The following is a 17,333-nucleotide window of genomic DNA, read 5'->3' as shown; positions in this document are numbered from 1 at the left end:
TCTGGACCCAGAACCAGGCTGAGACACAGTAAAAGAAGTATTCCAAAGCGCTCTAAAGTGAACCAATCTGAAGGGCTGAGGCCAGTCCAAACATGGCTATTTAGACACTACTCATCTGAATTGACAAACCTATATTCCAAGTGGTCAGTGTAGTCCCTCATTCGTCCAGGAGTGTTCCATTGTAGAAAAAGGTTCAGTTGAAAGACCTTCTTTAAACAGGAATGGATGCTAATCAAGGACACACAAAAATAAAAGGGAGACTAATAGCCCATTTAAGGACTGAGAGTAAACAAGAGGCTGGCCGAATAGAAAACAAAGAGGGTAAGTTTCTGTTGAAACAAAAAAAAAATCTTCTACTTCTGAAGGGCCCGCCCGGTGGGCGGGGCTTACCACAGAATAGAATAAATATCTCAGTTCTTGGTCTAAATTCGCTTATTGACAATGACTCTTGGATGAGAGTCGAAACGTCTTGTTTTTTCTAAAACTGAGTCCAGATGACTACAACTGTACCTTTTTCTACAATATATTCCAAGTGTTTTTTGTTTGTTTTCTTTTTTCTTAACTTGAATGTATGAAATTGTAAATGTTCCATTTATCCTGTTTTTTTCAAACTCTGTAAGCGACCCCTCCTCAGCCCAAATAGGAGGATAAGTGATAACTGAAGTGCGTGGCGTCAATACTTGTTGTCCACTTTGGCGGCGTATATGTGTCCCTTGCTGACACCGAGCTGCTGGGGCTCAGTCTTGTTGTAGAACAGGATCATCTCTCCCATCAGCACCACCAGCTTGTACATGTCTCTCCAGGGCTGCAGCACAAAGTGTCCAGGGTGACACGCCAACGACACATACACGTCCAGGTTCTTTCCTGTCAGGAGGACCACATTTAAGTTAAGAAGACATGTTATGCTATAATTCGGGGTATTTGTGATTATTGTAGAGCATTATTTTACAATTAGTTGTTGAAAACTGCAATACTGAGCTAAAACGGCTTCATAAAAGAAAAGGGTCTTTTGACTGTTCAAAAAAACTTTAATTGTAGCATTTCACGGTAGCAAGCAGTGATTTTTTATTTAAATGTGTTATTAAAAAATGGCTGTTTAATTTTAAACCCAACCTGTCAAGTCAAAGATTGATGTGCATTTGACAGTCGCTGGGAAAATGATTATGTTAAGGATGATATCAAAATGTTTGCCTATTTCCCCAGTTTGACAATTCCGGTGATGTTTATAATGTTACATCCTGTTTAGACATAAGCAACCGAAGTGTCATATGTAGCGGTAATTCCACAACTGTTACCTAGCAACCATACTAAAAACCAAGGGCCAAAATCCTTAAAAATAATAATATTTATTAACACTTTCTTTTTGTTAAATGATTGTTTAATCTGCCAGAAAACTGCCACAAACTGCCAGTGTGTAAATTGTCCAACAACAATTTTTATTTGATTTTTACAGTACAGTGTAAAACACATATTTTGAAGACGTACAACTTAAATGGTAGTAAATGCGCACCTTTTCAGTTGGCTGCCAACCGCCATTAAAAGTAACACAACAACAACAACAATGAAATGTATTTTTTTTTACATTTCTTGGCTGATATAAAACTATAGGCTTGTTTCCACTGGTTCTCTTTGGAGAGGATTGGCATGGCCCAAACATTTCTTCACTGTCTTAAAGGTGCCATAACATGCTTTTTTTCACGTTTCGTAGTCTATCCTAAGTATATAATTGATAATAATAAGTGTTGTGCAACACCCATAACATAATAGTTAAGAAATATCACCCAGACCTTGGACCCCCCTCACCAACCCGGAAATGCAAACGGCTTGGTTTGATATTCGCCCCCACCCTTGTGAAGAGCGATCTGGCTCCCCCGCCCACCCGTGACGTAGTCCCACAGCTGTCTGCTCCGCGCTGCGCCGCTCCGCGCGACTGAGTGAGAAACGATAGAACTTCAGATCAACACTACTTTGAGACTAAATAAATCTGGTGTTTATTCCACAGCGTGCGCAGAACAGATATATATATATATAGATCTAAAATATATATATATATATAAGATCTTATTTCCTGGTTTTTCGGTATCGGATAGAACTTCTCTCCGTTTATTTTCCCGGTTGCTGCATCAACTGCCACATAAACCTTCACCATGGTGATAATAGTAAAGAGTGCGATATCATTAATGAAGTTTTGGGCCTCTTTGAGCCGTGTTTCGTCGTAAATCGAAGCAGAAAAACTCTGGGCTTGTAGGGAGACACGAGCAGCGCGGAGCCGGGGGGAAGGGGGCGGGAGGCGGCAGGCGGGAGGGGGGTGGAGAGGGGGGAGGGGAGGGGGAGGGGGGATGGTGACGCGTGCCTGTGGTTATGACGCGGTCTTGTAGCCACCGCCCGTCAGTTTGGAGATTCGAGGAAAGGAGATAGTCTGTAATATAGCTAAACACTGCGGGAATCAATCAAAAAAACACTCTGGGTACATATATGAAGCACAAATAGCAATGTAAGAAGGTTAAAAGCTCTGAAAAGTCGATTTTGCATGTTATGGGACCTTTAAGTAAACTGTAGCGGCCCATTTAAGTGATCCAAAGAGGACCCTGAGTGGTACTACCTTCCAAAGCTGTCTGGCTCACTTTGGCTTTTGATCGAGATGATTGGATGAGAAAGAATGCAGCCTGAGGTGAAAACAAGATGGTAAAAGGCAAGGCAAGGCAAGTTTATTCACAGAACACATTTCATACACAAGGTAATTTAAAGTGCTTCACACAACAGTGCTTTCAAAATTTCTAAAAAGCAGTAAGAAACAAAATACGAATAATTTCTCACCAAACGCCGACTTGATCTTTTGATAAATTACTGTATTTCCACTGATGCTAACTTATATGTTGCGCTAACATGCTTAGCACACATTAGCACCAGCTGTTTCCTTTTTATCTATGCACAGCACTGTTAAGACCTAAAATATTAAATTACTAGTGCATAATGCCAATGCGTTTCATGTAGAGAGGTGAAAACACAGTGTAGAGGTTTTGCAAATGTTCCTCATCTCTTATTACTGTAATATGTAAAACAGGCTCTTTCGTAAATCCAACCCCTGAAAATCTACTGGACCAGACGGTGTCTCCCCCTCCACCTTGAGACATTGTGCAGAGGAGCTGACTCCCGTCTTCATAGACATTTTAAAGCTGCTCCAAGTTGTCAATCATTGTCCCTGTCCTCAAGAAGCCCCAGATCACTGGACTTAATGACTACAAGCCTGTGGCGCTGACGTCTGTAGTCAGTGGGAACCCACCAGCTCAAGGCCCAACAGAGGTTGTACTTCCTATCGCAGCTGAGGAAAGCCAAGCTGCCATCGCAGAAGATGGTGCAGTTTTACACGGCCATCATTGAGTTCATCCTCACCTCCTCCATCACCGTGTGGTACGCTAGAGCCACAGCCAGGGACAAACAGAGACTACAGCGCATTGTGAGCTCTGCTGAGAAGGTGACCGGCTGCAGACTTCCATCTCTGCAGGACCTTTACGTCTCCAGGACTGTGGGACGAGCAGGTCGGATCACATGTTGGAGATGGACTATTTGAGCCACTCCCCTCAGGCAGGAGGCTACAGTCAAGCCAGAACAGAACCTCCCGCCATAAGAACAATTTCTTCCTCTCTACCGCTGGACTCATGAACACTTTACAACACCCACTCAACAATTGCATTGTTCACTTTCTGCACTACATCTGTAATTTGAACTGTACAGTTTGTGTATATACTCAGACTAAGTCTATTTTGATCTTTAGTACATTTAATTTGTTTTTTAATGCTTGCCTTCTTTGATACATCTTGCTTTTATTATTGTTCATTGTTGTATGTTGCACCTTTACACCTAAGCAAGTTCCTATGTTCGTGAATTTTGTTCACTGACAATGGCAAAAAAAAGGACGGAGCTGCACCTCATCACTCTGCCCTCAGGACGGAGCTACACCTCATCGCTCTGCCCTCAGGACGGAGCTACACCTCATCGCTCTGCCCTCAGGACGGAGCTACACCTCATCGCTCTGCCTCAGGACGGAGCTACACCTCATCGCTCTGCCCTCAGGACGGAGCTACACCTTATCGCTCTGCCCTTAGGACGGAGCTACACCTCATCGCTCTGCCCTCAGGACGGAGCTACACCTCATCGCTCTGCCCCCAGGACGGAGCTACACCTCATCGTTCTGCCCCCAGGACGGAGCTACACCTCATCGCTCTGCCCTCAGGACGGAGCTACACCTCATCGCTCTGCCTCAGGACGGAGCTACACCTCATCGCTCTGCCTCAGGACGGAGCTACACCTCATCGTTCTGCCCTCAGGACGGAGCTACACCTCATCGCTCTGCCCTCAGGACGGAGCTACACCTCATCGCTCTGCCCTCAGGACGGAGCTACACCTCATCGCTCTGCCCCCAGGACGGAGCTACACCTCATCGCTCTGCCCTCAGGACGGAGCTACACCTCATCGCTCTGCCCTCAGGACGGAGCTACACCTCATCGCTCTGCCTCAGGACGGAGCTACACCTCATCGCTCTGCCTCAGGACGGAGCTACACCTCATCGTTCTGCCCTCAGGACGGAGCTACACCTCATCGCTCTGCCTCAGGACGGAGCTACACCTCATCGCTCTGCCGTCAGGATGGAGCTACTCTGCCCTCAGGACGGAGCTACACCTCATCGTTCTGCCCCCAGGACGGAGCTACACCTCATCGCTCTGCCCTCAGGACGGAGCTACACCTCATCGTTCTGCCCCCAGGACGGAGCTACACCTCATCGCTCTGCCTCAGGACGGAGCTACACCTCATCGCTCTGCCTCAGGACGGAGCTACACCTCATCGCTCTGCCGTCAGGATGGAGCTACTCTGCCCTCAGGACGGAGCTACACCTCATCGCTCTGCCCTCAGGACGGAGCTACACCTCATCGCTCTGCCCTCAGGACGGAGCTACACCTCATCGCTCTGCCCTCAGGACGGAGCTACACCTCATCGCTCTGCCCTCAGGACGGAGCTACACCTCATCGCTCAGCCCTCAGGACGGAGCTACACCAGAAATAGCTTTCTGTTTACTCTAGTTTTAGCCACGTCTCCCAGACACACAAACCTGGAATTACTAAACGTCTCTTTGTGAATCACTGAGGTCGGCCTCATGATTAAAAAAGTATACAGTGATTCAGGAAAAAGTTTTTATTTATGGGTTATTTTTGGTTGAGTCCAGTAACAGGGCTCTAAACATAGAGACACCTGCAAAGCGCTAAAAAAGCAGCAGTACCTGGTGGAGGCAGCTCTATCAGTGGAGGCAGCACTGGGCAGGAGTCTGGCGTTTCTTTGGGGGCAGACACTTTTCGGAGCATCTCTGGAGCTGATGTGGCCGAGGGAGCCGAGGGGGTCGATAGGGCTGCAGTACCGCTGGTGGGCTCCGGGGGGCTGGGGAACTTTGGTGAGGGGCCGGACATCCTGTTTTGGCTGTGGATGAATCAAAACACAGGGTTAAAAATTGTACGCTTTCATGACACCTTCGTTCTGATCTTTCACATTTGATTTCAGAGATGAAAAAACATCACTACCAGCAGCAGAGGAGTTCTTTGCTCTGAATCCGTTTAAATGAGGCAAAATACAGTATCTGCTTTGAAACTTTGAAAACAACCAAAACAGCGCAGAATGTTTGCATTCCTTTCTGTTAATAGTAACTGGTCAGTCTACACCAGCAGTGTCATACACTACATGCCACTCACAGGTCAGAGTTCTAATTTTTCAGCGTCAGCAGAGCGTTGCCAAGGTTTTACCCGCCGGGCCTTTCAATCTGGCCCGCCAAGTAATATTAAAAAAAAAATATATATTTTTTTCCCCCTTTCCTTTTTCGCCCTCAGGCATCTGTCTGCACTTGTATCCTTAATAAATATGACGTGAAATTAATTAAATAATATTCAATTCAATAGCCTATATTTGACAGAAAAAGTGATATTTTATTTGATATTTAATTTTGGGATTTTCTTTTTTTTCACACCAATGATCGCGGGCCGGCCTTCCGTTACTTGCCTGGATTCGAATATGGCCCTCTGAGGAAAATAATTGCCCACCTCTGTTTTAGTAGGAAACACCAAAAATCAGAATCAGGATAAGAATCAGAAAAGGTTTATTGCCATTGCCAATTAACGGAATTCACAAACATAGGAACTTGCTTTGGTGATTCAGTGCAACATAAAACAATGAACAATGATAAAATACCCTGTATAAAATCAAAAGGGCATGCATTAAAGACAAACAATTTAAATCAGCTATAGGATAAAAATATAAATAGGCTTGTCCACAAGATTTACAGTTAAATTTGCATTTGTAGTGCAGAAAGTGAACAGTGCATTGAGTGATTGATTGATTGAGGAGAAATTGCCCTGTGGAGCTCCTGTGCTGATAGTCCGAGTGTCCGAGACATTCTTCCCCAGACACACGCACTGCCCCCGATCCATCAGGAAGTCAGTGATCCACCTGCAGGTGGAGTCAGGCACGTTGAGCTGGGAGAGCTTGTCCTGGAGCAGAGCAGGAGGATGGTGTTGAATGCAGACTGAAGTCTACAAACAGGATCTTGGCGTAGGTTCCCGGGGAGTCCAGGTGCTGCAAGATGAAGTGGAGTGCAAGATTGATGGCGTCGTATTGCAGGGGTCAAGCAGGGGGGAGATGAGGGACTTGAGGTGGAGCAAGACCAGACTTCAAATGACTTGAACACATCAAAACCTGCAGTAGAAAATGTTGAGTTTCTCAGCCAGTTTCCGGTCATCTGCAGCATGGGGGGGCTCTGGGCTTGTAGTGAGAAGTCGGAGCACACTCCACACAGAGGCGGGGTTACTGTCAGAGAACTGCGGCTTTAGACGCGTATTGTACAGTGATCTAGCTCTCGACACCTCCCTGCTAAATCCATACTTCGCGTCTTTGTAGCGCTCTCTGTCACTAGTCCTGTGCGCTGCCTCCTTCTGCTGCCTCAACTGCCTCAGTTTTAGTGTGAAACAGGGTTTGTCGATATTGAAAGTGACTTTAGTGTGTGTTGGTATAATGCTGTCCTCACAGAATAGAATGTATGACATCACAGTGTCCGTGGACTCATCCAAACTATCTGTTGCAGCTCTGAAAACCTCCCAGTCTGTAATGTCCAAACATGCACATAGCTCCTCCTCTGCCTCATTGGTCCACTTCTTAGAAGTCCTCAATACAGGTTTGGAGAGCTTCAGCCTCTGTTACTACGAGGGGATGAGGTGAACCATGACGTGATCTGAAAAGCCCAAAGCAGCGCGGGCTGCGGCAAGAAAGGCATTGATGAGAGTTGTGTAGCAGTGATCCAGCGTGTTCTGCTCTCTGGTCTGGACTTTAAAGCTTGAATGGACGATTTTTTTGACCCAAATCTGAGTCTCATTTCCTCGTGGCGTGGACTGCCGATTAGTCCTGCCACGTATCAATCATAAAACGCACCTACCGCTCACCTGCAGCCGCGTCAGGCTCGTCCCCATGTTTCCGCGTGTCTAAGCGTATTGATCTATCATAATATAGTCCCCTCAGTGTACGGGACAAAATGAAGACGGAGAAAGACTGTTCGAGCTGACTCAGAAGAAGACAAAAATCTACGGGAGACGAGAGATGCGATGCGATCCGTCGCGCTAATAAACAAACGCACTTGTGTGTTGTATCAGTCCACACGGGGGAGTGGTATGTGCACGTCTGAGTTCTCAAATCGCAGAAAAATCGTCCATTGCGCCTTTAATAAACTGTCTGTACTTTTGTAGTTCATGGTTGAGATTCCCCTTGTTAAAATCGCCCAGGATAATACATAAGGAGTCCGGGAAGGTCCGCTCCACACTAAAACCTGGTCCGTGAGTGCGCTCTGAGCTCCTGCACTCGGTGGGATGTAAACAGCGAGAATGAATTAGGCGAACTCACGTGGAGAGTAGAATGGTCTAGAGTTGTTGAAAATATATTCCAGAGCAGGAGAGCAGTGTTTGGAGATCACAGTCAAATCTGAAGACCAGGCGTTGTTGATGTAAAAACAGACTCCTCCGCCCCCGTGATTTCCCCCCCCCGAGAGATCTCTCTGTTGGTCAGCTCGGAGCAGCTGGAAGCCCTCCAGCTGTGCAGAGCAGTACGGGACCGACTCGCTGAGCCACGTCTCCGTGAAGCGCCAAACAGGAGATGAAGAAAAGTCTCATTAGCAGCGCCAGTTCATCCAGTTTGTTGGAGAGTGAGTTCACTTCCCAGGTAAGGGCGTACGTGTGCCACGCTTCGTAAGGCGCATGAGGGCCCACGCTCATTTTCCTTGTCTGCGGCGTCTCACTTTTTTGGCCAAAAGAAGCACTGGAAACTAGATCCATAGGTGTTGTAGCACTGATGGATAAGAGCTCTTCACGGTTGTAAGAGCACGCTGACACAAAGGTCAAAATAAACTTCTGATGCCCTTTCAATACATGATCTAAACACACTACATTCATGTAAATTAAGTGCATCGCATTAGGAAAAAACATAACATACAACGATAAACATACATTTCACAAGAACAACTTCAGAAAAGAGAAGACCATGAAATAGTCAAAGCTTTGAAGATTAGTCCTAATGAATGCACAGCAGCCACAGCTTGTTATTGATGTAAAGTATTGTTCCTCTCAAACCTATGTTGGTCGTCTGACCAACATTTAATTTGTAAGTGATAGCAAACAATTTAGTGTCTAAACGGTGTGTCGACACTAGAGTTGGGGGTAACGTGTTACAGTATTCAAATTACTTTTTTAGACACGTTACTTTTGTGCACCCATGGAATCTAGCATCTTCCCAAGTTACTTCTTCGTTAGTAACGCGTCATCATTTCTGTGCCAGTCTCATCTCACCACAATCCCAGAGCTCAGTGTGTTTTGAGCATGCACATTGTGCCACTAGTGACTGGGACACTTGTCCTCACGGCAAAGAGAAATACACTTTCAGATGGACGTTTTGAAAAACTCCTTCTTCTTCGTCATAATCTCTATTTTGTAGCCGAGTTTGATTTAAATAAACTACAGTGCTAAAACAAGCATGTTCTGTTGTTGTGGGTTGTTATTTTTACTAATCCACTCATTTTGTTTTAACAATGTTTTTCATTGCTTGAGGACAGGCCGACACGTTCCAATTGTATGGCATTGGAGTGTGGCAATCTGTCAACATAAAAGATAAATAAAGCTCTTTACTTTACTTGTTTATTTGTATTTTCAAGCATTATGTTACTGTATTTGTAGGAAAGCCAAGTTGTCAGGCTCGCCACCTTGTGTTAGGTCTTATTTCTGCATCAGTAGTGTTATAAAACAGTGATGGCAGCCTCGTGTTCTGAGCAGAAAGTTCCAAACCAATTAAAGACTCACATCAGGTTTTACTTCTGTTTTGCTCTACATAAATGAACAATGCAAAGGGAAAAGTTAACCCAAGGCTACCATCACTGGTCGATCCACATACTCACAGGAGCAGCTCTGACGTCTCTGGTGTAGATTGACACTTCTAAATATTCCCACATGTACAGCTTTGTCTACTTTATGTGCTGCTGTTGCTCCTGGTGTAAATTCTAGGTTACTCAAATATGAGTGAGAATAAACCAAAAGATAACTCCATATACTGTATTTTCCGCACTATAAAGCGCACTTAAAAGCGCACTTGAAAGCGCACTTGAAAGCGCACTTGAAAGCGCACTTGAAAGCGCACTTGAAAGTGCACTTGAAAGTGCACTTGAAAGCGCACTTAAAAGCGCACTTAAAAGCGCACTTAAAAGCACACTTAAAAGCACACTTAAAAGCCTTTGATGTCCCACAACCGTCAGTGCGCTTTATAATCCGGTGTGCTTAAAATATGGATTACTTCTGGTTGTGCTTACTGACCTCGAAGCAATTTTGTGTGGTACACGGTGTATAAAAAAGACTCGGGACACGAGAGACTCACGTCTAGAAGCACGTTTACGGTATTCATTAACCGGAAGTCCCAATAATATGTATGCAAAGCATTCTGGGAACAGTAGTCTACTGCTACACACGGCGCTCGCGGCGCACTGTCAAAATGTAAACTACATTATTACTACAACATTATATGTCAGGAACAACGCGGACACCTAAATAAAGGACCCCGAATTAAAGACCCCAAGATGGCTCCTGCCAAGAGACTATGGATCTATTATATTATCGCAACAGACACGCTTACGACGCAGACTTTAAACTCTGGGCTAAAGTATCAGTCCCAACTGTGGTCAGAGCTTTCATGAAGGCCGGAATCATCACTGAATTGCCGGTGACTCGGAGTCACTGAAGATGAAGAATTTGAGGGATTTGTGGGAGAGGAATGAACTGAAGAGAGTGTATTGTGTTGTATTTTACGTGTTATACCTGATCAAGTCTGAGAGTTGATGTAAATACGCTCATTAACGTTTGAAGAATGTTGATCTGAATGAGTTGAAAGCGTTTAAAAAAGCTCAACTGTTTTGCTTAATGCGCTTTATATATGAAAAATTATCCAAAATAGACCATTTATTGACAGTTTACCTTTTTGTGCGGAAAATACGGTATGTTTCTAAAAAACACATTATAACAATAATGTTTATAAGCTAAAAAGTAATCTCTTATTTAACTCTTGTAACAACACTGAACATGTATCCATTCCCAAATGCAGTAAGACAGACCTTTGACTGGTCAGGATCACATCTGGGTGCTGTTTGAAGAGCTGAGAGTGCACCATCTGGTGGTTGATGCTGTGTGTCGCATCGTCGACGTTCTTGTCAGTGAACAGGTGGACGTGGACACAGCCCTTGGCCTCATCCACTTTAGCAACCTGAAAAAAGGAGCGCAAGTTTGAGCAAAGACTCAAATTTCACTTTTAAAGGAGACATATTATGGAAAATTACCACATTATCACTATGAAGAGGCTTATCACTATGAGGATGTGGGCCTTATCACTATGAAGAGGCGGGGCTTATCACTATGAAGAGGCAAGCCTTATCACTATGAGGATGTGGATCTTATCACTATGAAGAGGCGGGGCTAATCACTATGAGGATGCAGGCCTTATCACTATGAAGAGGCGGGTCTTATCACTATGAGGATGTGGATCTTATCACTATGAAGAGGCGGGGCTTATCACTATGAGGATGCAGGCCTTATCACTATGAGGATGCAGGCCTTATCACTATGAAGAGGAGGGGCTTATCACTATGAAGAGGCAAGCCTTATCACTATGAGGATGTGGATCTTATCACTATGAAGAGGCGGGGCTAATCACTATGAGGATGCAGGCCTTATCACTATGAAGAGGCGGGGCTTATCACTATGAGGATGTGGATCTTATCACTATGAAGAGGCGGGGCTAATCACTATGAGGATGCAGGCCTTATCACTATGAAGAGGCGGGGCTTATCACTATGAGGATGTGGATCTTATCACTATGAAGAGGCGGGGCTAATCACTATGAGGATGCAGGCCTTATCACTATGAGGATGCAGGCCTTATCACTATGAGGATGTGGATCTTATCACTATGAAGAGGCGGGGCTAATCACTATGAGGATGCAGGCCTTATCACTATGAAGAGGCGGGGCTTATCACTATGAGGATGTGGATCTTATCACTATGAAGAGGCGGGGCTTATCACTATGAGGATGCAGGCCTTATCACTATGAGGATGCAGGCCTTATCACTATGAAGAGGCGGGGCTTATCACTATGAAGAGGCAAGCCTTATCACTATGAGGATGTGGATCTTATCACTATGAAGAGGCGGGGCTAATCACTATGAGGATGCAGGCCTTATCACTATGAAGAGGCGGGGCTTATCACTATGAGGATGTGGATCTTATCACTATGAAGAGGCGGGGCTTATCACTATGAGGATGCAGGCCTTATCACTATGAGGATGCAGGCCTTATCACTATGAAGAGGCGGGGCTTATCACTATGAGGATGCAGGCCTTATCACTATGAGGATGCAGGCCTTATCACTATGAGGATGCAGGTCTTATCACTATGAGGATGCAGGCCTTATCACTATGAGGATGCAGGTCTTATCACTATGAGGATGCAGGCCTTATCACTATGAGGATGCAGGTCTTATCACTATGAGGATGTGGATCTTATCACTATGAGGATGTGGATCTTATCACTATGAGGATGCAGGCCTTATCACTATGAGGATGCAGGCCTTATCACTATGAGGATGCAGGCCTTATCACTATGAGGATGCAGGCCTTATCACTATGAGGATGCAGGTCTTATCACTATGAGGATGCAGGCCTTATCACTATGAGGATGCAGGTCTTATCACTATGAGGATGCAGGCCTTATCACTAAGAGGATGCAGGCCTTATCACTATGAGGATGCAAGCCTTATCACTATGAGGATGCAGGTCTTATCACTATGAGGATGCAGGCCTTATCACTATGAGGATGCAGGTCTTATCACTATGAGGATGCAGGCCTTATCACTATGAGGATGCAGGCCTTATCACTATGAGGATGCAGGCCTTATCACTATGAGGATGCAGGCCTTATCACTATGAGGATGCAGGTCTTATCACTATGAGGATGCAGGCCTTATCACTATGAGGATGCGGGTCTTATCACTATGAGGATGCAGGCCTTATCACTATGAGGATGCAGGTCTTATCACTATGAGGATGCAGGCCTTATCACTATGAGGATGCAGGTCTTATCACTATGAGGATGTGGATCTTATCACTATGAGGATGTGGATCTTATCACTATGAAGAGGCGGGGCTTATCACTATGAGGATGCAGGCCTTATCACTATGAGGATGCAGGCCTTATCACTATGAGGATGCAGGCCTTATCACTATGAGGATGCAGGCCTTATCACTATGAGGATGCAGGCCTTATCACTATGAGGATGCAGGTCTTATCACTATGAGGATGCAGGCCTTATCACTATGAGGATGCAGGTCTTATCACTATGAGGATGCAGGCCTTATCACTATGAGGATGCAGGCCTTATCACTATGAGGATGCAGGCCTTATCACTATGAGGATGCAGGTCTTATCACTATGAGGATGCAGGCCTTATCACTATGAGGATGCAGGTCTTATCACTATGAGGATGCAGGCCTTATCACTATGAGGATGCAGGCCTTATCACTATGAGGATGCAAGCCTTATCACTATGAGGATGCAGGTCTTATCACTATGAGGATGCAGGCCTTATCACTATGAGGATGCAGGCCTTATCACTATGAGGATGCAGGTCTTATCACTATGAGGATGCAGGCCTTATCACTATGAGGATGCAGGCCTTATCACTATGAGGATGCAAGCCTTATCACTATGAGGATGCAGGTCTTATCACTATGAGGATGCAGGCCTTATCACTATGAGGATGCAGGCCTTATCACTATGAGGATGCAGGCCTTATCACTATGAGGATGCAGGCCTTATCACTATGAGGATGCAGGCCTTATCACTATGAGGATGCAGGTCTTATCACTATGAGGATGCAGGTCTTATCACTATGAGGATGCAGGTCTTATCACTATGAGGATGCAGGCCTTATCACTATGAGGATGCAGGCCTTATCACTATGAGGATGCAGGTCTTATCACTATGAGGATGCAGGTCTTATCACTATGAGGATGCAGGTCTTATCACTATGAGGATGCAAGCCTTATCACTATGAGGATGCAGGTCTTATCACTATGAGGATGCAGGTCTTATCACTATGAGGATGCAGGTCTTATCACTATGAGGATGCAGGCCTTATCACTATGAGGATGCAGGCCTTATCACTATGAGGATGCAGGCCTTATCACTATGAGGATGCAGGTCTTATCACTATGAGGATGCAGGCCTTATCACTATGAGGATGCAGGTCTTATCACTATGAGGATGCAGGTCTTATCACTATGAGGATGCAGGTCTTATCACTATGAGGATGCAGGCCTTATCACTATGAGGATGCAGGTCTTATCACTATGAAGAGGTGGGGCTTATCAATATGAAGAGGCGGGGCTTATCACTATGAAGAGGCGGGGCTTATCACTATGAGGCCTTATCATCTACTTATGTCATAGTTCAATAAATCCTGTGCTTTCAGAACATGTTGTAGAGGTGTGAGGTATAAAGTTGTGTGCGACCTTGATGCTACAGTCGGTGAGGTGCAGCACTCGCTCCCGGAGCCACTGGACGGCCTCAGGGGTCCAGGAGCCCAGGCTGACCACAAGCTCAGCCAAACAACACTTGACAGCCTGAACAGACAATATACATATAATACACAAAATACGTTAGTATTGTCACAACATTAGTCAGTGTAACCTGAATCAGAATAAGAGAAAGGTTTATTTTCATAGACAGTGAACAAAATTCACAAACTAGGAACTTGCTTTTGCAGTATAATGCAACATGAAACAATGAACAATAGTAGTACAAAATATAACATGTACAAATAAAAAGGAGATACTAAAATAAATGTATTCAAAGGAGTAACTCCTTGAATAGACTTTGAGACTTCTGCTCTCTGACACAGTGATGGTGGGTGTTACCTGAGCGGGGATGGTGAGCAGCTCCTGGAGGAAAGGCTGAGGGATTTCTCTGAGCTCAAACACCTCCACTGAAGCCTGCACTCCCATGTCCACCAGGAGGATGTCCAGCACTCTGGAGCCATGCAAGTTTGTGATCTGGAAACACCACAAAACATTCAGTGTATATGCTCTAGAAACACGTGTAATTACTCACATTATGATTATTGCCCCAAATAAATACAAAAATTGTAGTATACTATAATTAAATACATTATAATGAGTATATTATTAATCTACAGGTTAGCCTTTCACAGTACATCATTTTATCACATAATCCACATTTTCATTGTCTTTTTGAAAATACTGTCAATGATGGACATTTGTGTAAAACTCCAAAAATGGTTGAAGTGCCTAGGACAGGTTGGACTTAAAAAAAACAAGATAATACTAATATTTTGCCAAAAAACATTACGCATTTTGTCTCAGTTTAGCTATTTTTTATAATTTATAATTTACCAGCTTGATTGTAAATCATGACAAAACCCATATTGTACACTGGCTACAGAAGAACTCTTCTACAGTCACAGAAATTACTATTTGACAGATAAAAATAAACGAGAACATCTTTATTTTATTGAATTCATGTTTTCTATCATTTTTCTTCACAAACCACAGCATATTTGATTGTCGTTTATAGTTAAAACAGGTTTAATTCACCAAATAAAGTCACAATTAGACAATCGTGAAAACCTGGCTTATGCACTGGTAATAGATTTCAGAAGCTTTTCAGGTGTCATTTTGAGTGCTTTTGATAATTATAATGCTATTATTATAATGCTGTGGGAAGGCGCTAATTTTCCACCACTTGGAAACCCATAGATACCAACTCTACATGAGTCATCTTTGCCCACACTGTAGTGTACACCACTGGTCCTGTGTCTTACCTCCACTCGGGCCCACTTTCCTTTGTACCGGGCCAGACATGCTTTTCCACAGAAGGGCAGTGACACAAGGCACTCAGAGGTCACCTGGAAAACCAAGAGATGACATTCGGGATTTAGCAGTGAAAGTCAATAATAAGTACCGGTAATAACACAACTCAAATATAGTACAGTATGATAACAAAAGTTAAAGTCTATAACTCCTGCATGCCTTGAAATGGGGGATGACAATGAGCAAGGACGAGCAGCAAATTGTGTGAGTTGAAGTGTCCCCCTGCCAGCTCTGCACCATCAGAGCAACAATGGAGAAAGTATTTTGAGTTTACATTTTACAGTATCAAGTTAATTTGAGTGAAACAAAAGCTCCACAGATAAAAAAAATTGTCAAAAACACAAGCAAAAATGAGTTCCTGGATCATGGCTGCTTAGTCGGGTCTGTTGGGCTGCAGTAGAATCTATAATACAAGTTCACCTTGGGAGATTTGATATTTCTCCATGAGAGCAGACATATGAGTTTAGATGTTTTTTTCAGGAACATGTCTAAGAAACTGAAGAAGAACAACGCCACCGGGAACCGGGCTAGCCATGCTACTGCTAAGTTGCCAGCGCCGGTTGCCCCGCCCAAACCCCACCCGCTCTGGCTCTGGGCCGGGCGCTACTCTGGAGGAGTTCAGGAGCGAGATAGATAGACCAATTATATCATATAATTATAATTATATGATTATAGCGGTTCTGCAGAAGACAGCCTATAAGATTACAAAGGCAGTAGACTCAAAGATAAATGTGGCCCTGGCGGAAATGTGTGATTTGTAATCTAGACTGGTGAACTGAATAGCCAAGCCACAGCAGCCGAAAATGAAATCTCTGATTTGAAAGACATGGTCTTTGCCCTGAAAGCCAACGTGGTAGATTTGTCTAACCTGATACATGTCTTCACTGACAAAGTGGATGACCTGGAGATTGTCGGTATGTCAAAGGACACTGAAGGTAAAGATGTGGTCAAGTTTATGGAAGCTTGTATCCCCGAATATCTAAAACCTCCAACAAAAGCTGGGAAAATAAAGCTTGACCGTGCACATCGCTCCCTGGCTCCCAAGCCAACCCAGAACCTGCGTTCAAGACCTTTTATTCTGAAGTTCCACAACTTCAGTGACATCTCATCACCAAACAAGTCTTTTTCTTCAAGGACTACTCCGCAAGAGTGCTCTGCTTTATCCGTAATGCTGAGGCGAAATGTGAATGGAATAATAAAAAGAGTTAACACAACAGAGGAGACATCAGAGGAGCAGAGGAGGTCAACAGAGGAGCAGATTGAAATTGTTTTTCTTTTTGACTTTATATAGGTTGTTTTATCATTGTTCATTGTTTGATGCTGCACCAAATCAAGTTCCAATGCTTTGGTGATGTTCATTAGCAATGGCAATAAACCTATTCTGATTCTGACATTGGCATTTGTTACGCTGCCGGGCCCCTGAGCAATTTGACAATCCTCCTTTTTTCCCTTTGTTTAGATGATGATGACCTGGACTTTATTGGAGACATGTGAGTATGTGTCCCACTTGGGCCAGTGTATTCCAAATTACCCAGGTGAAAATGTTATATCAATCGTACCGTACAAAGAATATGGTTTTCCCTCCATCTTCTGATCCCTTTATTGATCAGTCTGTGGGCTCTTTGCACGTGTTTGGCATTAGCTCTTTTATTTTGAAGATTGTTTGTTCTATTATGATCTGTTGTGTTCATCTGTTTTAAAGGTTGAATGGACGATTTTTTTGGCCCAAATCTGAGTCTCATTTCCTCGTGGCGTGGACGGGCGATTAGTCCTGCCACATCATAAAACGCACCTACCTCTCACCTGCAGCCGCGTGTGGCTCGTCCCCATGAGC

At 44.3% G+C, this 17,333-nt stretch overlaps 1 protein-coding gene across 1 annotated transcript in view; it reads right to left on the bottom strand.

The window, feature by feature from the left end:
- Positions 1-17,333, bottom strand: part of tdrd7b (tudor domain containing 7 b) — a 93,045-nt gene that overhangs the window by 11,498 nt on the left and 64,214 nt on the right. Inside the window, exons 13-18 of the mRNA XM_072458603.1 lie at positions 15,451-15,534; positions 14,528-14,662; positions 14,123-14,233; positions 10,673-10,821; positions 5,276-5,469; positions 681-864 (exon numbers count right to left, since the gene is read on the bottom strand). Coding sequence (XP_072314704.1) covers positions 681-864; positions 5,276-5,469; positions 10,673-10,821; positions 14,123-14,233; positions 14,528-14,662; positions 15,451-15,534 — 857 coding nt within the window. The remainder of the gene's footprint in view (positions 1-680; positions 865-5,275; positions 5,470-10,672; positions 10,822-14,122; positions 14,234-14,527; positions 14,663-15,450; positions 15,535-17,333) is intronic.

The sequence above is a fragment of the Eucyclogobius newberryi genome, unplaced genomic scaffold (assembly GCF_026437365.1).
Source record: "Eucyclogobius newberryi isolate DKJ021-1_F unplaced genomic scaffold, fEucNew1.0.hap1 SCAF_22, whole genome shotgun sequence".
Lineage (NCBI taxonomy): Eukaryota > Metazoa > Chordata > Actinopteri > Gobiiformes > Gobiidae > Eucyclogobius > Eucyclogobius newberryi.
Note: the sequence above shows the minus strand (reverse complement) of the source record. Positions and strands in the feature narration are given on the sequence as shown.